General features: G+C 40.5%; 1 protein-coding gene across 4 annotated transcripts in view; it reads right to left on the bottom strand.

Moving 5' to 3' along the window:
• Positions 1 to 10218: 10218 nt before the first annotated feature.
• DDX50 (DExD-box helicase 50) overlaps positions 10219 to 23556 on the bottom strand; it is a 29893-nt gene continuing 16555 nt past the window's right edge. For 3 of the 4 annotated variants that reach the window (XM_059662521.1, XM_059662522.1, XM_059662523.1), the window contains 7 exons: positions 19407 to 19568; positions 18820 to 18939; positions 18031 to 18104; positions 17647 to 17806; positions 14990 to 15124; positions 13127 to 13171; positions 10219 to 10716 (listed from right to left, as the gene is read on the bottom strand). In XM_059662521.1, coding sequence (XP_059518504.1) covers positions 10438 to 10716; positions 13127 to 13171; positions 14990 to 15124; positions 17647 to 17806; positions 18031 to 18104; positions 18820 to 18939; positions 19407 to 19568 — 975 coding nt within the window. In that variant the 3' untranslated portion in view covers positions 10219 to 10437. Of the gene's footprint in view, positions 10717 to 12000; positions 12115 to 13126; positions 13172 to 14989; positions 15125 to 17646; positions 17807 to 18030; positions 18105 to 18819; positions 18940 to 19406; positions 19569 to 23556 lie in introns of all 4 variants that reach the window. The other variant, XR_009448369.1, reaches the window with a different exon arrangement.

Here is a 23556-nt window from a genome sequence, read left to right on the forward strand (position 1 = left end):
GCACAATCGGGTGATTGGGGCCTGCCAGCTTGGGGGGAGGGACCAGGAGATTGGCCCACAGGCCCCATCAGCAATCAGGGCCTGCGGGCTGTGGGCAGCTCCTGCATTGAGCGTCTGCCCCCTGGTGGTCAGTGCGTATCATAGCAACTGGTTGTTCCGGTCATTCCGTTGTAATGGTTGCTTAGGCTTTTATATATATACTAGAGGCCCGGTGCACAAAAATTTGTGCACTCGGGGGGGGGGGGTCCCTCAGCCTGGCCTGTGCCCTCTCGCAGTCTGGGACCCCTCGGGAGATAATGACCTGCTGGCTTAGGCCTGCTCCCGGGTGGCAGAGGGCAGGCCCAATCCCTAGGTGCAGCCCCTGGTCGGGCTCAGGGTAGGGCTGACTGGGGAGTTGGGGCGCCGCCCCCTGTCACACTCAAGGCAGGGTCGATGGGGAGGTTGTGGAGCAACCCCCTGTCACACACAGAGCAGGGCCAATACGGGGGTTGGGGCGCTGCCCCCTGTCACACACAGAGCAGGGCCCATCAGGGGGGTTGGGGCTCTGTACCCTGTCACGCACAGAGCAGGGCCCATCAGGGGGTTGGGGTGCTGCCCTCTATCACCCACAGAGCAGGGCGGATCAGGGGGTTGGGGCGCCGCCACTCTCACACTCAGGGCAGGGCTGATGGGGAGGTTATGGCTCTACCCCGTCACACACAGAGCAGGGCCCGTGGGGGGGGGAGCTCCCCCCTATCAGGCACAGAGCAGGGTGGATAGGGAGGTTGTGGCCCCGCCCCCTGTCACACACAGAGCCGCAGGGCCATCAGGGGGTTTGGGTGCTGCCCCCTGTCATGCTGATTCCAGTGCCGGGAGGCCTCGCGGCTCCGCTGATCCCGGTGCTGGGAGGCATATTACCCTTTTACTATATAGGGTAGAGGCCTGGTGCACGGGAGGGGGCCGGCTGGTTTGCCCTGAAGGGTGTCCTGGATCAGGGTGGGGGTCCCCACTGGGGTGCCTGGCCAGTCTGGGTGAGGGGCTGAGGGCTGTTTTCAGGCTGGGGGTGACTGAACTCCCAAACGCTCCTTTTTTCCTTTTTTTTTTTTTTTTTTTTTATTCTGGGCCAGCTTTAGCTTGCGGCTTGGCTCCAGCTCTTAGGCCTCCGGCTGAAAGTAGGTTTCTGGCCTTTGCTTACAATGTTGCGAATCTGCTGGCTGAAGTTGGGCGTATTTGTTACAGAGTTTCTTAAACTGCCCGCTCAGAGGCAGCAGCAGGCGGGGAACGTTGGTTTCCTCCGTCACTGAGGCAACCAAGCCTCATGTTAGTTTCAAGCTGCCTGGCTGCCGGCCGCCATCTTGGCTGACAGTTAATTTGCATATCTCGCTGATTAGCCAATGAAAAGGGTATCGGTCGTACGCCAATTACCATGTTTCTCTTTTATTAGATAGGATAGATAGAAGATTCTGTGTCTTTGCCTGGATGCTCATCCCCATTTCCTTGTTCCGTTTACCTGCCTTTTTTTTTTTTTAATTAAATCTTTATTGTTCAGATTATTACATTTGTTCCTCTTTTTTCCCCCCCATAACTCCCCTCCTCCCAGTTCCCGCCCCACCCTCCGCCCTCACTCCCCACCCACTGTCCTCATCCATAGGTGCACGATTTTTGTCCAGTCTCTTCCCGAATCTCCCACACCCCTTTCCCCACCAAGAATAGTCAGTCCATTCCCTTTCTATGTCCCTGATTCTATTATAATCACCAGTTCATTCTGTTCATCAGATTATTTATTCACTTGATTCTTAGATTCACTTGATAGATGCATATTTGTTGTTCATAATTTGTATCTTTACCTTTTTCTTCCTCTTCCTCTTCTTAAAGGATACCTTTCAGCATTTCATATAATCCTGGTTTGGTGGTGATGAACTCCTTTAGCTTTTCCTTATCTGTGAAGCTCTTTATCTGACCTTCAATTCTGAATGATAGCTTTGCTGGATAAAGTAATCTTGGTTGTAGGTTCTTGGTATTCATCACTTTGAATATTTCTTGCCATTCCCTTCTGGCCTGCAAAGTTTCTGTTGAGAAATCAGCTGACAGTCGTATGGGTATTCCCTTGTAGGTAACTGGGTTTCTTTCTCTTGCTGCTTTTAAGATTCTCTCTTTGTCTTTTGCTCTTGGCATTTTAATTATGATGTGTCTTGGTGTGGTCCTCTTTGGATTCCTTTTGTTTGGGGTTCTCCGCGCTTCTTGGACCTGTAAGTCCATTTCTTTCACCAGGTGGGGGAAGTTTTCTGTCATTATTTCTTCAAATAGGTTTTCAATATCTTGCTCTCTCTCACCTTCTGGCACCCCTATAATTCTGATGTTGGTACGCTTGAAGCTGTCCCAGAGGCTCCTTACACTATCCTCGCATTTTTGGATTCTTTTTTCATTTTGCTTTTCCAGTTGGGTGTTTTTTGCTTCCTCGCATTTCAAATCATTGACTTGATTCTTGCGCTCCTCTGGTCTGCTGTCGGGCGTCTGTATAATATTCGTTATTTCAGTCCGTGTATGCTTAATTTCTAGTTGGTTCCCCAATATAACATCGAGGGTCTCATTAGTTTTCTTGTAGATCTCATTAAGTTTATCGGCAGCTTCTAAACAGTTCTTGAGAGACCTTAAAAGTGTGGTTCTGAACTCTATATCTTCCATTGACAATTTTGTCCTGTTTCTTTGTCTCCACATTTTGTTATGCTTCCTTGGTGCACCCCCTAGTGGTCTTTGTTTGCAGTCTTATAGTTAAACCTTGATTGTTGTAGCTAATCCCAGGGAGGGTTTGACCTCCAGGCCAAGTGGCTATGAGAATCAGCTGTGTCAGCAGTGAGAGAACTTCTGTCCTCTAGGGAGGTGCTAATCTAGCCTTTGCCTGAGGCTATCCGGCAAATGCCTCTGTGCAGGGCTTGGGCAGGGCATGTCCCACAGGATCAACAGGGTGGGCTGGAGAGAGCAGTTATGGCGGCTCTCAGTCCTGTCCCTAGGGGCTCTGCCTCTCTGAGTCCCAGCACCAGATGCAGAGCTCGGAGAGAAAGCTGCACTCGCTCTGACCGAAGCCAGACAGTCCCGCTTCTCCCGTTTGAGTCTGGGTCCCTAAAGACTCGCCTGTATCTGGAGCTCAGAGTCTGCAACTCCCTTCCGATTGAAAACGCCAACCACGCCCTCCGCCGCCAGCCCGCTCCGCGCACTCCGCACCTCAGAATTTGACTTCAGCACTGCGCCTCCTCTGAGTGTCCGTATGCGTTTCTCTTTCCTCCTAGTTGTAGGACTTCCACTCAGCCAGCGTTCCTGTGGTTCTGGGTGATGTCCCTTCCGTCTTTTAGTTTTACTTTTGAAGTAGTTGTGCAAAGCAGCAAACTCCGGCGTTAACCTATGCCGCCATCTTGGTTCTCCCGAGATTAATCCCCGTTTACCTGACTTAATTCATGTGCAATCAACATGTCCAAAATCTTTCTGTGGGGCTAGGTTCCCTTGTGCAGAGCTTTCAAATCATTCCATTTATTCAATGCCATGGACTAAGTTTTTTGTTTTTTGGGTGTTTTTTTAAATATATTTTTATTGATTTCAGAGAGGAAAGGAGAGGGAGAGAGCTAGATACATCAATGATGACAGAATCATTGATTGGCTGTCTCCTACACACTCCCTACTGGGGATGGAGCTCGCAACCTGGGCATGTGCCCTGACTGGGAATCAAAACGTGACCTCCTAGTTCCTAAGTCAATGCTCAATCACTGAGCCACACTGGCCAGACTGGATCTAAGTTTATGTGTCCAACTATGTCACTAGATTTTGAGCTCCTGAGAGCAGACACTCAGCACTCCTTATTCACCTTTGTACCCCCAAAATAGTGCCTGGGACATTATACATGTACAACACATTCTGACTGAAGTACTAGTTAGTACTCTTGCACTTAGAAATAGAGATCCTATATCATCTTGGGTATAAATCCGGATCTCACAATTACCTGAATCAGAGCCAACTGAGATTTTTGCCTCCAGTCATAGTTATCTGGAGCCCTGTTCCCCATAATCAAAACTTTGTCCTTTCTCAGTCCAGCACTGAGAGTCTTTCCCTGCTCCTGGGCTTAACTGTAATCTGACTTCCTGAAAAATAATACCCCCTACAGCGTTCTCACGTGTGTTGCGCATTCCCTCACATTCCATGTACCCTGCCTGGCATCAGTGCCTTTCCCCTTTCCTCAGAGCCATCTGCAAACTATTATTCCTTCACTTTCATGTAAATACACTTATCTCTTTGAAGATATGTAGCATTCTATCACAGTATATTCCTCCTATAACAATTTCCACTATTCATTATATTTGTTCACCTGGCTTAGTCTTCTCTCTTCCTCACTCCTGGTTTGTCTTCATTCTAGGAAACTTCGTTGCACATGAAAACTACCCACATAACATGAATTCTCAGTTCTTTGACTACCCCAACTGAAATAACCTCCCCCGTCCCCCTACCACCACAGGCCTACTAGCACAACCTGCACCAGTCTTCCCAAACCCTCGAATTCAAACATCCCTCATTGATCTTCAGTCCCTTGGTCCTTTTACACTTCCCATTGTCAACCCATCTTCACTTCAATCCCTAACTAAGCAGTCTAGACTCTATGGCAGTGGTTCTCAATCTTCCTAATGCCGTGACCCTTTAATACAGTTCCTCATGTTGTGGTGACCCCCAACCATAAAATTATTTTCATTGCTACTTCATAACTGTAATTTTGCTACTGTTATGAATCGTAATGTAAATATCTGATATGCTATATGTTTTCATTGTTACAAATTGAATGTAATTAAAGCATAGTGATTAATCACAAAAATATGTAATTATATATGTGTTTTCCGATGGTCTTAGGCGACCCCTGTGAAAGGGTCGTTCGACCCCAAAGGGCTCGCGACCCACGGGTTGGGGACCCACAGGTTGAGAACCGCTGCTCTATGGGCATTACTCCAATCACCTTTGCTGAGTCCTAAACATTTTCACCTGCTCCTTTCATCTCACAGAGCAAAACTAATCCTGGATCAGTCAACTGTTTCCCATCTCCACTCCTACAACAGAATGCTGAGCATTGCTACAGAAAATCATTTGATCATTCTAACTTCTGCCATTACAAATTCAGTTTCTAATCTCAACTAGACCCTCAAAGCTACCTGTGACCCTCAGTTTGCCTGGTGAGTTCTCCATCTTGTTCTAGAGTTAATACTCCAGCATTTCTCCACTTTCCTCAAACCTTCCAGTCTAGTACTTCCCTCTTCAACTTCAGTAGATGATGATGCAAGAAAAAAATAGAAGACATGAGGCAGGTACTTCATCAATTTTACCCTAACACCTTAAAAACTTACCTACATGATAATCATTTTCTTCCTGACAAAATGTTGCAGCTGTGCTTCTAACATCTAAGACTAAAATCTTATATGTGCTTGATCTCATCCCTCTGGGTCTTCATAGAGATTTTGCTCCATCATATATTATTTCTTTTCCCCCCTCCTTTTTGGCTCCTTCCCATATTAATATTTCAATATACTCAAACGTTCTCATCCTCCCTATCCTCCAGCCCCTCACCAAGACACACAATGCTCACTGTATCTCATGTCTTTTCTTATGCATCCAACTTTAGATTATTCTCTCCTATTCACAGCCAAATTTCTGGAAGACTTGTTCCTTTGTTGTCCCTACTTTATTTCCCATTTCCTGTTGAACCCATTGTTAAATGGCTTCTACTCTCAACAGTATATTTATATGGTTGTTCTTTATGTCAAATGTCTCTTTTTGCCAAGTCCAATGGCCATTTCAGGCTCATCTACTGTTTCCTTTGAAAACCTCACACTCCTGGGCTTTCTCTGTACCCTGTTCTGCTTATCCCCTCTTTTTTTTTTTTTTTAAATATATTTTATTGATTTTTTACAGAGAGGAAGGGAGAGAGATAGAGAGTTAGAAACATCGATCAGCTGCCTCCTGCACATCTCCTACTGGGGATGTGCCCGCAACCCAGGTACATGCCCTTGACCGGAATCGAACCTGGGACCTTTCAGTCCGCAGGCCGACGCTCTATCCACTGAGCCAAACCGGTTTCAGCCTTATCCCTTCTTAACGGGACCCCCTTTCCTCTGCTATTCAGTTCATATATCGGTGTGCCTGTGAATTCCCTCTCAGTCCTCTCTTCTAGCTATGTGGTTCTGGACAATCAACAGCCTCTCAAGTGCCTCAGTTTTCATCACTCAAAATAGGTTAGTCTGGTGGGCGTGGCTCAGAGGTTGAGTGTCAACCTGTGAACTAGGAGGTCACAGTTCCATTCCCAGTCAGGGCACATGCCCAGGTTGTATGATCGATCCCCAGTGGAAGGGTGTGCAGGAGGCAGCCAACCAATGATTCTCTCATCAATGATGTTTGTGTTCTCTCCCCCTTCCTCTCTGAAATCAGTAAAATATATATTTTTTAAAATGTTACCTATCAAAGGTTTAATTTCCAAAATATACAAGGAATTTATACACTTCAACACCAGGAAGACGAACAATCCAATTTAAAAATGGGCAAAGGACCTGAGAAGTGTCTACTTCTCCAAAGAGGACATACAGATGGCCAATAGACCTACAAAAAAATGCTCAAGGTCACCAATCAGCAGAGAGATGCAAATTAAAACTACAATGGTTATCACCTCACACCCACCAGAATGGCTACCATCAATAAATCAACAAAAAGTAAATGTTGGCGAGGATGTGGAGAAAAGGGAATCCTAATACACTGCTGGTGGAAATGTAGACTGGTACAGCCACTGTGGAAAACAATATAAAGGTTCCTCAAAAAATTAAAAGTGGAACTACCTTTTGCCTCAGTGATCCCACTTCTGAGAATATATCCTAAGAATCCTGAAACACCAATCAGAAAGACTATATATATGGCACCCCTATGTTCACAGCAGTATTATTTACAATAGCCAAGATTTGGAAACAGCCCAAGTGCCCATCAGATCAATGGATAAAAAAGCTGTGGTACACAAGTGATCAAAGTTCGATTCCAGTCAGGGCATATGCCGGGGTTGTGGACTCAATCCACAGTAGGGGTTGTGCAGGAGGCAGCTGACCAATGATTCTCTCTCATCATTGATGTTTTTATCTTTCTCCCTCTCCCTTCCTTTCTCTGAAATCAATTAAAAAAAAAAAAAAAAGCTGTGGTACATTTACACAATGGAATACTATGCAGCTATAAAAAAGGATCTTTGAGACAGCATGGATAGACCTGGAAACTATTATGCTAAGCCAAATAAGCCAGTTAGAGAAAGACATGTATCACATGATATCACTTATAAGTGGAATCTAAAGAACAAAATAAACTGATGAACAAAATAGGTCCAGAGGTATGGATGCATGAGACCGGGTAACAGATCTTGGTGGAAGGGGAGGAGCAATCGGGGGGACAGTTCAGGAAGTGATTAATCAAAGAACATTTATGTATATATATGCATAACCCATGAACACAGACAGTAGCATAGGGAAGTCCTGGGGTGAGGCAGGGGTTGCATGGAGGGGGCAAAATGGGAGAAAATGGGAAACATCTGTAATACTGTCAACAATAAAATAAACTTAAAAAATTTATCTATCATTAGTGTAGACCACTGTCACCTCTATCTTGTATAACTCTAACACAGTGATTTTCAACCTTTTTAATTTCATGGCACAAATACTAGTAAACTAATTACTAAAATTCTGCAGTACAGTAAAAAATGTTTTTGCCAATCTGACAAAAGATATAATTTTGATTTACAATAATAATAATTACTATCCTTTTTGCTCCAAAGTGACTTTGTAAAAAATCAGGTGCCTATACATTTATATAAGGATTTCTTGTACCAAGAATTAACCAGCCCTGGATGGATAGTTCAGTCGGTTAGAGCATCATCCAGATATGCCAAGGTTGAGGGTTCAATCCGTGATTCGGGAACATACAAGCAGCAAACAATGAATGCATAAATAAGTGGAACAACAAAAACCAATGTTTGGCCCTGACTGACGTGGCTCAGTTGGATAGAGCATTTTCCTGTACACTGAAAGGTGGTGGGTTTGATTCCCGGTCAGGGTATATATCCAGGTTGCATGTTTGATCCCTGGTCAGGGCACGAGGCAACCACTCCATGCTTCTTACATTGATGTTTCTTTCTCCCTTCCTCTCTCTTAAAAAAAAAAAAAATTAATTAACCAATCAGCCCTGGCCGGTTTGGCTTAGTGGAGAGCGTCTGCCTGCGGACTGAAGGGTCCTGGGTTCGATTCCAGTCAAGGGCATGTACCTTGGTTGCGGGCACATCCCCAGTAGGGGGTGTGCAGGAGGCAGCTCATCGATGTTTCTCTCGTCGATGTTTCTGGCTCTCTATCCCTCTCCCTTCCTCTCTGTAAAAAATCAATAAAATATATATTTTTTAAAAAATTAACCAATCAGACACAACCTTATCATGTGACATGACCAATAAGATGCAACTCTATTACTGTATATGACCTATGTATTTTTGGTTCAAGACAGGTCATTCACACCTGAGGGCTACTGTTGTATTGGCTGGTGTTTCTTTTTTCACATTTAAAAAAATTTATTGATGAGAGAGAGAGAAACCAATTTGTTGTTCCACTCATTTATGCCTTCATTGGTTGCTTCCTAACTTGGGGATCACACCTACAACCTTGGCATATCAGGACAATGCTCTAATCAACTGAGCTACCTGGCCAGGGCCTGTTGTCATTTTTTAATTTGACAATTAAGGGAAAAGAGGTCAGTGCCCCTGACTGAATAGTCAGGTATCGTGTGTTTAAAAATTTCTTCACCAGTGTGCTGCAGCTCACCGGTTAAAAATCACTGCTTTAACAGTATCTTTAGAGGCCTCCTGTCTGGACCTTCTGCAATCCAATCTCCTCAGGATAGCCAATAAATTTTCTAAAACACAAATCTCGCCCTAACCAGTTTGGCTCAGTGGATAGAGCGTCGGCCTGCGGACTAAAAGATCCCAGGTTCGATTCCGGTCAAGGGCATGTACCTTGGTTGCGGGCACATCCCCAGTAGGAGGTGTGCAGGAGGTGGCTGATCGATGTTTCTCTCTCATCAATGTTTCTTACTCTCTATCCTTTTCCCTTCCTCTCTGTAAAAAAATCAATAAAATATATTAAAATAAAACACAAATCTCATCATGCTAACTTCCTTAAAATCTTTTAATGGTTCCCACCATCTACAAGGGTATGTCTGAACTCCTTATCAATGCACAGTCTTTTATTCATTTTTTAAAATATGAGCTCTGGTGTTTTTTAAAATATTTTTATTGATTTCAGATAGTAAGATAGAAACATCAATGATGAGATAGAATCATTGATCAGCTGCCTCCTGCACGTCCCCCATTGGGGGTTGAGCCCACAACCTGGGCATGTGCCCTTGACCAGAATCAAACCAGGGACCCTTCAGACTGCAGGCCAACGCTCTATCTACTGAGCCAAACCAGCTAGGGCGCACACAGTCTTAAAATCTGGTCCCTGTTAAGTATTAACTCCTTCTCTCTCCCATTCCTGTCTTCTACTCATCACATACAAACCTGAACTAATGTAGGTCCTCAGATTTACCATGCTGTTCTTAGCCTCTGGGTTTCTGCATGCTATTCTTCCTGCACAGCCTCTCCCTTCTAAACTCCTCTTCCCACCATACACATTTATCTGGCTACCTCAACTGATACTTTGCTTTACTTTTCCTTTTGAGCATCATTTCTTCTAAAAGCCTTCCTAATTACAAGACTGGGTAGGCACACCTCAACTAGGTCCTTAGCCTTCATACCTACCTTCATCTTAGGCCTCAGGTGCTAATCTCATTCTTTAGACTGTAAGTTCCTTGAGGACAGTGACCATGCCTTGTTTAATACTATATCCCTAGTGATTAGTATTATGATGGGCACATGGTAGAAACTCCAACCAATATATGTTGTATACATTACTGAATGTGTACTCTCTGTACACTCTTTTAATTAACTACACCTAATTTAAAATACAACACCTTAACTAATCATGTCACCAGTTTATACAGCCCTGTAATGTAAAAGGGATTTCTCATTTTCTACTACATGTTCTATAGAAGGAATAATCTGAATATAGATACACCACATTTTGTAAAATGCAAGTAACCTTAAGTAAGATTAACTTGACTGCCATGTTTTAGAAAAAAAAAAATTAAATTCTTAACGCATAATGAAAAGAGACAATAAAAGGTTTTATTATTCAAAGGTGTAACTGGGTAAGTTGATTTGTTTACATCCACTCTTGTGAAATATTTCTTAAAAAAATACGAACAACTTCTTTGCAAATAGCAGACACATACCTCAACTATGATGACCTAATTTTTGGTGGATAATGTACATGATTAGGCAGAAATAGGTAAGCTCACACTGGTAGATTAACTATCAAATTCTCAGTCAAAACTCCGTTTGTGGCCCCCGCTTCTTGATCGATTTCTATTTCCACTTCGTCTTCGACCATCTTGTCGACTTCCTGACCGACTCCCCTGTTGACTCTGTCTACCTGACCGGCCACCAGATCGACCCCCTGACCGACCTGACCGGCCTGACCGGCCACTTGACCAGCCACCCCTCTGTCTGGAATTAGAAGATGTGTTTCCATCATAATATTCTTCAATTTCCGGTAACTTGGCTGGCACTGAGATTATCCAGTCTGAATCATGCCACTCTGCCTGTTGGGGGAATTTATAGGATTAATATAAAGGCAAACTAGAAACCATAAGCAAGCACATGAGTAGAGAACACCGTTTTTTCATGCCAATGATCTATTAGCTAAAGGTCTTTAAAGTCAAAGTGAATGGTACAAACTTAAAAACCAGAGGGGGAAAAACCATATTAAAAGCACTTGCCAGGCTGGTGTGGCTCAGTGGTTGAGCAACAACCCAGGAACCAAGAGGTCACCAGTTCGATTCCCAGTCAGGGCACATGCCTGGGTTGCAAGCTCGATCCCCAATAGGAGGCGTGCAGGAGGCAGCCCATTGATGATATTTACCTCTCATCGATGTTTCTTTCTCTCTATCCCTCTTCCTCCCAGTCTAAAAATCAATAAAAACATTTGAAAAAAAATAAAAATAAATAAAAGTACATTCATGCCCTAACCGGTTTGGCTCAGTGGATAGAGCGTCGGCCTGAGGACTGAAAGGTCCCAGGTTTGATTCCGGTCAAGGGCATGTACCTTGGTTGTGGGCACATCCCCTGTGGGGGGTGTGCAGGAGGCAGCTGATCGATATTTCTCTCTCATCGATGTTTCTAACTCTCTATCCCTTCCTCTCTGTAAAAAATCAATAAAATGTATTAAAAAAAAAACAAGTACATTTACGTATAGTTGGTGTGGCTCAGTGGTTGAGTGTAGATTCCTGGTCAGGACACATGCCCATGTTGTGGTTCAATCCCCAGAAGGGGGCATGCAGGAGGCACTTGACCAATGATTCTCTCTCATCATTGATGTTTCTATCTCTCCCTCTCCCTTCCTTTCTGAAATCTATAAATAAATGCATACATACATACATATATATACACATACATACATATACATACACATCTATTTATTTATTCATTTATTTATTTATTCATTTATAAAACACATTCACTAAAGTTCCCAGGTTTTACTCTCAGGAGAAACCCTCAGGCCCATTTTGAGACTCTCAATTTATACATTCTAAAAGAGCACACAGGCTTCTCTGCATAAAACACACAGGCCATTAATAAGTAGTGCATGGTTTTCAGCAAGTATATTGATAGAAGCAAGGAGTAAGAAGCTGATGATGGAGATTAAAAACTTGTAAACACCATTTAGGGACTAGAAAAATGTGGCCAGTGGAAACAATTTGGTATTAGAATAAACAACTCAACATACACAAATCAGCAGCTCATAAGAACATCAATGTCATATCCTGCAACATTAACTGTTCTTCATTGTGATCATAAATTGCCAAGGAAAGTTAGTATTAAAATACCTGTTGGTAAGAGTGAGTAGACAAACACCCACACACACCATTGGTGGCAATATATAACCAAAGCCTTAAAAATGTGCAAACCATTTGGCCAAGCAGTCATCTTTAAAAATTCATCTTAAAGAGATAAACATAGCAATGTATAAAGAGTTAGCTACAACAACATTGTTTATAACAGTATACTATGGGAAATCATTGAAATGTCAGAAAATAGGACACTTAGAAAAGTTGGACACCCATATGGCCAAAAGCCAGGGAGCCATTAAAATAAGTAACTGTATAGCTGACACAGAAATGTATTCACAGTACATTCTGAATTTTTAAAGACTTAAAAAACAGAACAATCCCCTCGTTTCAATGTACGTATATAAATATGCACAGCGATGCAATAGACAAATTCTACACTATAAGAATCTAGTGGACAATCTCTTTCTTCAACAGATAAAATACAAGGAAATTTTTTAAAAAGAAAAGAGGGAAACCTATAGGTTCAAAGAGACTTAAGAAACATCAAATTACAATGTATGAACCTTATGGACCTTATATTAAAAAATATTTAGGAGACAATAGGGGAAATTTAAACACAAATTGGACGGTTCATGGAATTATTATTTTGGGAATTTAATTATGATATTATGATTATGTTTTTTAAAAGTATCCTTAATATTTAAGTATATGGAAATATTTGCGGTTGAGATGACAGAATACATAAAATTTGTTTCAAAATTCTATGAGAGTGGGGAAGTGGATGGAAGTAGGCATGAGACAAAATTGGCCAGGAGTTGGTAATTGCTGAAGCTGCGTGATGGGTACATGAGGATTTTTATGTAATTCTAATTTTTTATATGTTTGAAATTAGTTATAAGAAATGTTTTAAATTATGATACAGAGACAACCCAAGAACCAAGAGGTCACCAGTTCGATTCCCAGTCAGGGCACATGCCTGGGTTGCAAGCTCGATCCCCAATAGGGGGCGTGCAGGAGGCAGCCCATCATACAGAGTGGGTAATTTTATAGCAAGGAATTGTTAATTGACTTAAGGCATGATAAATATAGTTACTATGTCCCTAATCCCTATCTTATAGAGAAACATACTCAACTATTGAACAGATAAAAAATTTTTAAATACCTGTAACCTTTCTGACTCAGTTGTGGGAACATCAAAGCAAACACCCTAAAGACAAAATGAAAAAATTTTATTTAGATGCATGAGTTGATTTTTTTCCTAATATGCTAATACTTGCTGGCAATCTCTATATTCGATAAAACAAAAAGATTAGGTGTGTCCCATGATTGCTTATAGGATTAAAACAGCTAATACATAATAACGCATGACAGAGTGCCTGCTTACTGTATTTTCTAAATCTGAAAAATAACTAAACACAGTATCTAATAAGAATCTACTACTACTAAGAGTCTAGAGCAGGGGTGGGCAAACTTTTTGACTCGAGGGCCACAATGGGTTCTTAAACTGGACCGGAGGGCTGGAACAAAAGCATGGATGGAGTGTTTGTGTGAACTAGTATAAATTCAAAGTAAACATCATTACATAAAAGGGTACGGTCTTTTTTTTTTTTAGTTTTATTCACCGGCCCGCGGGCCGTAGTTTGCCCACGGCTGGTCTAGAGCATTCTCTAGAAAGGCTTTTGTAGACACCACAATGCTATTCCATGTCCTTTATAAAATGACCTAATAAAGTCATTTCAAAATTTAGTACCAGCCCTGGTTAGTGTGCTCAATGGTTAGAGCATCGGCCCAAGCACCAAAGGGTCTTGGGTTCGACTCCTGGTCAAGGGCACCTACCTGGGTTGCAAGTTCGATCCCTGGCCCTGGTGAGGGCACATGTAGGAGGCAGATAATTAATGTGTCTCTCTTGCACTGATGCTTGTTCTCTCTCCCCCCTTTCCCTCCCTCCTTCCCTTCCACCCTCTCTGAAAATCAATGGAAGAAAATATCCTCAGGTAAGGATTAACAAAAAGTAATTAATTTAGTGCCAGAAAGTTTCTCTCCTAAAGAGCCGCAGTGTTTGTCAGATAATGAGAATGACGTAACCCAAGATGTTTCCTCCTTGGTCTTGATTGCCAGTTAAGTTGAAAGGTAACTTAATACTCAAGTATAACAACTAGTTTAGCCTAAGGATCTTGTTTTATTTTCCCTCCCCTCCACATTTTTTTCTGAATGTGTATTTGTCTCATACTTGCCACAAATCTTTTTTGAATGTAAGTAATACTTCTAGTAAACAATCAAGTTAATAAATTCTAGACTAAAATGAAGCTCTGTAGTAAAATTAGATGAATAAATATAACATTTTCTCAAAACCATTAGGAGAAATCAGTCACTAAGATTATAGATGGTTTTAACTTTGCTATTTCATAAATGTATTAAAATATTTAATGCACTTCATTATCCACAACAACCAATAAAACTGGTCAGGCTCAGTGGATAGAGCGTTGGCCTGCGGACTGAAGGGTCCCAGGTTCGATTCCGGTCAAGGGCATGTACCTTGGTTGTGCGCACATCCCCAGCAGGGAGTGTGCAGGAGGCAGCTGATCGATGTTTCTAACTCTCTATCCCTCTCCCTTCCTCTCTGTAAAAAAATCAATAAAATATATTTTAAAAAAACAACCACCACCACCAATAGCAGGCCACTCAAAAATTAATATTGTCTATTTCCTAAATAACAGTTGTAGCTGTTGCAATCATAAGTTACTTAGTCTTAGAAAATAAACACACACCACACAATAAGTATATATGGGCAGAAACTTAAATAACTTGGATAGTAGATAATCAAAATAAGAATAACTCAGAGTTTTCTAAAGTAATGGATTATTTAAATAACTGCCCAAAAATTTACAACAAAACAAATACACAGAGAAAACAATATTATTCATCCTATTAGGCCTCAATAAAAGAAAGAAGGAACAAAACCTGCTGGTCTTTATAAGCATTTACAGTGGTTGATTAAACTTTTTAGTTGTCTAGAAAAGCCTACCATATTTCCTTTTAGGAGGCACATTCTGGTAATTTGGGACACAGCATTACTACTCAGTTTTCTGTTAAGTTCTTTCCAAGCACAGCTGACATCCTGTATTTCTTCTGGGCTTTCCAGAGTCATGGTCACAAACCCCTTAAGGAATAAAAGTTACATTATGTTTATGGAAAAAGCAACAGCAGCAGCAGCAGCAGCAGCAGCAATGACGTCTTAATTCAATGAAGTTCATGACTTAAACATGCCAACTTATGAGCCAACAATATAACATGACTGCTAAAAAAATAACTTCTTTGAGGCTGTATTAATAGAAAATGAGTGTTTACAGATCACTGAAAGTACCATTCTCTTATGCATTGCTGTAAAGACCAAATTTAATTCTAACCATCATGCTTTAAGAGATAATTAAACTAGAGCATCAGAGAAAAGATAGGTAGTAAAGAATTAAGGAAGTCAATTCTGAAAGAGTCCAAGTTTGCTTGGAGTGGAAAAATAAGAGGCTATAAACTCTTTAAACTCTGTAGGGACTAGTACAGAGGTGGGCAAACTTTTTGACTCGAGGGCCACAATGGGTTCTTAAACTGGACCGGACGGCCGGAACAAAAGCATGGATGCAGTGTTTGTGTGAACTAATATAAATTCAAAGTAAACATCATTACATAAAAGGGTACGGTCTTTTTTTTGTTTTGTTTTGTTTTGTTAGTTTTATTCATTTCAAACGGGCCGGATCCGGCCCGCGGGCTGTAGTTTGCCCACGGCTGGAGTACATAAGAAAAACTTACTTGTTCTGTAAAATTTCAGTGTACAGGAAAAGGATCAACATGAAGAATATATATCAGTGATGGCGAACCTTTTGAGCTTGGTGTGTCAGCATTTTGAAAAACCCTAACTTAACTCTAGTGCCGTGTCACATATAGAAATTTTTTGATATTTGCAACTATAGTAAAACAAAGATTTATATTTTTGACATTTTATATATTTAAATGCCATTTAACAAAGAAAAATCAACCCCAAAAAATGAGTTCGTGTGTCACCTCTGATACGCGTGTCATAGGTTCGCCATCACTGATATATATGGAGGCATTCATTTAACAAATATTTCAGTGCCTTCTGTGTGTGTTCCAGAGACTCTACTAGGTGCTAGAGATTCAGCTATAAATAGCCCTTCCTCTCATGGAGGTTACATTGTGGTGTATGGGGAGGGGGATGGGGGCTGATGGAATGGGATAGACAGTAAACAAAAAAGAAAATATACAGCATGTCAGATAGTAATAAGCACCATAAAGAAAAGTAAAGCAGAGCAAGGGAAGAGGGTAAACCGAGCTATTTTAGGCTGATCAAGAAAGACCTCTCTACTATGATGATATTTGAGGAGAGACCAGAATGAAGTGAAGGAGGAAGCCATGAGGTTATTAAAAGGAAAGAACATTTGAAACAATGCAAGTAAGTACCATGGCCTTGTGTAGGAGTAGGTTTAAGTTAAAGTAACAGCAAGTAGGTCAGGGTAACTGAAACAAGCAAGGGGAGAGTGATAAGAGATGAGACCAAAGAGGTAGCAAGGGGGAGACACCCTGTAGGACATTTGTGGTAAAAGCTTTGGATTTGGTTAACCTACAAAGACATTTTAAACTACTAACATCCTGTTTCTAAGATATTCTAGACTCTTATCTAGACAACTGACCTACTCTTTTAAAAGATCAATAATGGGCAAACAGTCCCAAATTAAAAGAGAGACATAATAACCAAATATAACATATAAACTCTAATCAGAACCTAATTTTTATAAAAAAGATGTATATAGGGGAGGGAGAGAAGAGAGAGGGGAAGGGAGGTATAGAGTTGGACAATTAAGTCACTCTCAGCAAAATGACATTTGGCTAAACCATTAACACCTGCCAAGTGGAAAACATCAGATGACCCAGCTGTACCCACTTAGGCTACACCAAGTAAGTCACACGCAGATTACCTCCCCTGGGCCTTGTTTCCCTCCCCCACCAACTGTCTCTCTCTGTCTCTCTCTCCACCCAGACATCAGAAAGCTCTTTTTTGATGGGTCCCCTCACCCAGGGACTCCCCTCACTTACATTATAATGTAAGTGAACTACTTGCAACTAATGATTCTGGTGTGGTTTGTTTTGATATCTGATACGGACATGGCAGGGGGCCAGATCAGATGATGTCTCACACACACACCATCCACATATACAGGCAATCCTTAATTTGCATGGTACTATGTTAACTTCACAGGCTATTTCTCAATTTGCATAATTCCATGGCAATTTAAAAAATGAACAGGTTTTGGTTTGCAAGTTTCAGTTAACAAAGTGTTGCCAAACTGGTTTGGCTCAGCGGATAGAGTGTTGGTCTGCGGACTCAAGGGTCCCGGGTTCGATTCCGGTCAAGGGCATGTACCTTGGTTGTGGGCACATCCCCAGTGGGGGGCGTGCAGTAGGCAGCTGATCGATCTCTCTCATTGATGTTTCTAACTCTCTATCCCTCTCCCTTCTTCTCTGTAAAAAATCAATAAAATATATTTAAAAAACAAAAAAAAAAGTGTTGTGCAAAGTGAAGATTTCCTGTATTTCTTTCCAGATAGATAGATAGCTATGGTTCAATTTTAACCTTTTCTCAAGCACATACATTTCCTTACAGACTTCTACCTTATCAGAGGTAATCAAAGATCGTGGTTCAAAACTCGATGCACCGGAGATATGGGCTAATGCTGCAGCCAATGCATCCACTGCCCCTTTCTCTTCTATCAGTCTCTGAGCTGACGGTCGGAAAAAGTCAACAGCAGCATAAGAAACGGAAGCCAGGGACCTATAGTTTAAAAATAGCAAATTTTCTTGGTCAAGGCAAAGGGAAAAAATTAAAGATAAGAGAATGAATGGGAAAAGAAAGAGCAACGTTTTTGTATTTTAATATAACTAAGTATCTGCTGGTAAAACTGGTGATTAAATTTTCTGATTTTTGAACTAGGAGAGCTTAAAGATGAACAGCCTAACACAAAAGGAAAAATTATTCAGCAAGGTCAGAAAGCATACCTGATGGCATCCATGCTTTTAGATTTAACTAAATCCATTGTAGAAGGAACACCTACACGTTTAAAAGTAATTCCCTGAAAATGAAAGAATTACATTAAAGAAAAATGGAAGTCTTTACAATTAATTTCTAAATTAATATAGCTTTTTGAATTTCCATTTCTTGGACGAGATTTCCAAGCCCTAGCAGATCAAAAGATCTGCTTTTTCAAATAAGTCGCCAATTACAAAATCTAGAAAAAGAAAAGAGATTTTCTGAATTGCCCCTTAGTTTCAAACATGGAATTTCACTTGCAAACTTAAGCTGACTCAAAAAAAAGGAAAATGATGCTGTTTACAACTATGAATCTTTTTCTTATTACCCTATCTAATTTTACAAAGTATATTAAATAGTGTATAAAAACACATCATAAAAATAAAAATTGTGAAATACCACAAAAAATCCATAATTACTCAATATAATCTTAACAATTACACCAAGACAATGTCACAGTCACCATTACAATGCTGACACTAAGAGGTACTGAAATCATAATGCACTTCTGATTTTAGTATCAAGGGAGAAATTCAAGAGAAAAATGAGAAAGTCAGATTTTTTGTCTTCACAATGAAAGGTATATTAAAACAAAGACTTGCAGCTAATATATATTTAGCTCTCCACATGCTTCACATCCAAATGCAGCTTAAACTGAGAAAAGTTATAAAGATCTATTTGTGAGAACAAATGTAAAAAAAACTCTTTTCTAAGGTACCACTCAGATAATAAGCCTGAAATAAATTAACTCTACTTACTGCTTTTTGTTCCACATATCTTAGTTGACCTCTTTCTCTTGGTTGATAAAAACATATGCAAATCCCTGTCCGGCCAGCTCTACCTGTGCGTCCGGAGCGATGAATATACGACTCCACATCCTAAAAATAAGAGGTAATACTTTAAAAAAATCTAGCAAGTTACATAGTCATTCCAACATCCAAATAATAATGCTAATAACAAAACTACTACCAATAATAATACTTTAATCCTGTCACTTTTTCCAACATCCCAAAAAAATTTTATGCAGAATTTTGGGACAAGGGGGATAAGATTTAAAACCTTATCTAAAAATAAAATAAATAAATAAAATAAAATCTTATCTCCCCCATCCCAGGACTCTTTATATGGCAACTTTTTTATAATTCCCTTTATAAATCCATGCTCACATCCAAATAATGAAGTTAGCAATCTGCAAAGACATCAGATTCTGGTCCATTTAACACCACAGTGATAAAAATGACTAAGACAAGAACTGATAATTTTTCATATCCAAAAGCAAAATTTTCCCCCAAAAATGTCTATTTATACAACTGTTCTTTTCCCCAAATCCAATCTCATTTCCTACCTGAGGAGGAGAACTCTGAATCACCAAGTCAACCTCAGGAATGTCCAAACCACGGGCAGCCACATTGGTTGCCACCAAAACTTTAAAACTACCTTCTCTGAAGCCTTTCAGTGTAATTTCTCTTTGTGACTGTGCAATGTCCCCATGTAAACACTGGGCATTCTATTAGAAAAAAGGGGAAAAGTAAGTGTACAATTCATACTTATAACTGATAGCAGCCTACCCTAACACCATACATTCTGTGTAGTTTGGTGAATATTCCTCTGGAAATGTTTTTTTTAAATACACACACTGCCCTAGCAGATTTGGCTCAGTCGATAGATAGAGCATTGGACCGTGGACTGAAGAGTTCTGTGTTCAATTCCAGTCAAGGGCACGTACTTTGGTTGCAGGCTTGATCCCTGGCCCTAGTTCAGGCACGTGCAGGAGGCAACCAAACGATGTGTCTGTCTCACACCGATGTTTCTCTCTCTCTTTCTCTCCCTCTCCCTTCCACTCTCTCTAAAAATCCATGGAAAAATATCCTCGGTGAGGATTAACAAAAAACAAACACAAACACACACACATACACACACACTTCTCACATATATTAGCATGTACTATAATTTTATGTACTTACTTAAAAATAGGGGATCATACTATAATTGCATTTATATACTGCTTTGTAACCTGCTTTATAAATTATCTTAGCCATTTTTCCACATCTATAATATAACTCAATTTTTTATTTTTTATTTTATTTTTCAGAAGAATTTAATGACTTTTTAAATATATATATGTAGATACCTATATATTTATTTATTTATTCTTAAATATATTTTATTGATTTTTTACAGAGAGGAAGGGAGAGGGATAGAGAGTTAGAAACATCGATCAGCGACCTCCTGCACACTCCCCACTGGGGATGTGCCTGCAACCAAGGTACATGCCCTTGACCGGAATCGAACCTGGAACCTTTCAGTCCACAGGCTGACGCTCTATTCACTGAGCCAAACCGGTTGGGGCTACATATATATATTTATTGATTTCAGAGAAGAAGGGAGAGGGAAAGAGAGCTAGAAACATCATGCCCCCCCTTCTGGGGATGAAGCCAGCAGCCCAGAAATGTGCCCTTGACTGGAATCAAACCCAGGACTTCAGTCTGCAGGCCAACGCTCTATCTAGACCAGTGGTCGCCAACCTTTTGGACCTGGTGGACCACCAGTTGGCGACCGTTGATATAAACCAGCCATGGGCAAACTACGGCCCGCGGGCCGGGTCCGGCCCTTTTGAAATGAATAAAACTATTGAAAAAAAAGACCGTACCCTTTTATGTAATGATGTTTACTTTGAATTTATATTAGTTCACACAAACACTCCATCCATGCTTTTGTTCCGGCCCTCCGGTCCAGTTTAAGAACCCATTGTGGCCCTTGAGTCAAAAAGTTTGCCCACCCCAGATCTAAACCATCTAGGGCAGTGATTTTTTAGAGAGACAGAGAAACACTGATGTGAGAGTGCAACACTCATCAGCTGCCTCTTGCATGCCTCCCACCTGGGAATAAGCCCCCAACCCAGGCCTGTACCCTTGACCAGGGAGCTTCTAGTGCAGTGGTTCTCAACCTGTGGGTCACGACCCCTTTGGGGGTCGAACAACCCTTTCACTGGGGTCGCCTAAAACCTTCGGAAAACACATATATAATTACATATTGTTTTTGTGATTAATCACTAAGCTTTAATTATGTTCAATTTGTAACAATGAAAATACATCCTGCATATCAGATATTTTCATTAAGATTCATAACAGTAGCAAAATTACAGTTATGAAGTAGCAACGAAAATAATTTTATGGTTGGGGGTCACCACCACATGAGGAACTGTATTAAAGGGTCGCGGCATTAGGAAGGTTGAGAACCACTGTCCTAGTGGATAGGACAACACCTAACCAACTGAACCACACTGGCCAGGGCCTTACTTAATTTTTAAAAACTATATATATGATTTCTTCATATGTATGCAGTATCATTTATTTTAGCAATCTTCTACTGATGAACATTTGTTTCGTATCCAAATCTTCACCTTCAGAAACAATGCCAGAGTGCACAACATTGTACTTATATCTCCAGATACCTCATTATATGTATATTTCAGAAGGATACATATCTAGAAACTGAATTTCTGGGTCAAAAATTATGAACATTTAACAAGAGAGGTTGTACCCATTTACTCTTCAACATTCTGAGTATTTTTTTCCTCATACCCTACCTACCCATTTACTATGAATCATTATAATCCTTGTGAATGTAATAGGCAAAAATGACTTCACAATGTAATTTCAATTTACATTTAGGTAATTTTTACTGAAGTTGAACCTATTTATGTATTTACCTACCACTTTGCTACAAATAATTTTCCTAGTATTACTGGTATAAATTTCCTAGTACTCTTAGCCACTATTAAAATTTAAAAGTTTATAACAATGCCCTGGCTGGTGCGGCTCAGTTGGTTGGTGCATCATCCCATACACCAAAAGGTGGTGGGTTCAATTCCCAGTCAGGACAAATGCCCAGGTTGTGGGTTCGATTCCTGGTCAGGTCAATGTTTCTCTTTCATATTGATGTTATTTCTCTCTCTCTCTCCTTCACCCCTCTCTCAGCATATCCTTGGGTAAGGATAAAAAAGAGAGAGAGAGAGAGAGAGAGAGAGAGAGAGAGAGCGAGCGCCCGGCTGGCGTGGCTCAGTGGTTGAGCGTTGACCTATGAACCAGAAGGTCATGGTTTGATTTCCGGTCAGGGCACATGCCCAGATTGTGGGCTCCAGGTTGAAGGCTCCAGGTTGCGGGCTCGATCCCCAGTGTGGGGTGTGCAGGACGCAACTGATCAATGACTCTCTCTCATCACTGATGTTTCTATCTCTCTCTCCCTCTCCCTTCCCCTCTGAAATCAATAATTTTTTATTTTTTTAAAAAGAGAGGAAAACTTTTCACAAATGAAGACTATATTAGAATATAAGACTAACTAAACAGGATAGATGATGCCTTAAAAATGGGAAATTTTGAAAATTGAAGATGAAAAGAATTTGAGATTAAGTGACAAAGGAGAGAGAAAAGAAGAGCCAATGCCAACAAGAGTTCCTAAAGAAAAACTCCAAAGCAATCAAACCAAATACCAAAAAATTATAATTCAAAAAAATGTTGCTGAAATTAAAAACATGTATATTTGGAACTACAAACTGCACATGTACATTGATTATGTACCCAAAAAAGTGACCAAGAGCAACACCAAAATATATTCTAGTATAACTACTGATTTTTAAAGAAAAAAGTCTTTTGTGTTTAGGCAAAAGACCAAAATCACTTATAAGGGAAAAAAAGTCTGACTGGCATCAGACTTTTTTAGTATGCTTTATTCAAAAAATAAAAAATATTTAAGATACCAAAGAAAATGCGAACCAATAATTATATATTCAGCCAAAATTATTTCTAGGTATACAGTTATAAACAAGCTATCAATAGGCAATATTGTCTCCATGAGTCTTTCTTCAGGATCTATAACTAGTTACAGACAGAAACATGACTAAAGAGATTATGATATAAGGACTGACGGCATTATTATCAAAGGATGTTGTCACAAAAATAGAGAAAGCACAAGACATTTTACACACCTCCTGATGAAAATATACACGAATGAAATAATTTTCTCTTAATAAACAAACCTGAATTTTCAGGAAATACAGAAGACAGAGAAACATGTTAAATGATACTGCATAGAAGCAATACACTAGATTATTTATGGAAACTTGGTTTCTTTCTCTTTTTTTGTTATTGATTTCAGAGGAAGGGAGAGAGAGAGAGAAACAGCAATGATGAGAGAGAATCAGTGATCAGAGAATCAGAGAATCTCCTCATGCCCCCTACTGATATCGAGGCAGCAACCCCAGGGCATGTGGCCTCACCAGAATAGAACTCTGACTTATATATTAAAGAGACTTAATGAAAACACACAATGTAAGCATCTTATCTGGATCCAGATTCAAGAAAAAACTATTTAAGGAAAAGCAAAGCACTTATGAGGCAATTGGGAACCTGAATGCTAATTAATAGTTCAAGATATTAATTACTGTTAATTAAAAAATGACAGCATTGCCGAACCGGTTTGGCTCAGCGGATGGA

Source organism: Myotis daubentonii, chromosome 13 (genome assembly GCF_963259705.1).
Source record: "Myotis daubentonii chromosome 13, mMyoDau2.1, whole genome shotgun sequence".
Classification (NCBI taxonomy): domain Eukaryota; kingdom Metazoa; phylum Chordata; class Mammalia; order Chiroptera; family Vespertilionidae; genus Myotis; species Myotis daubentonii.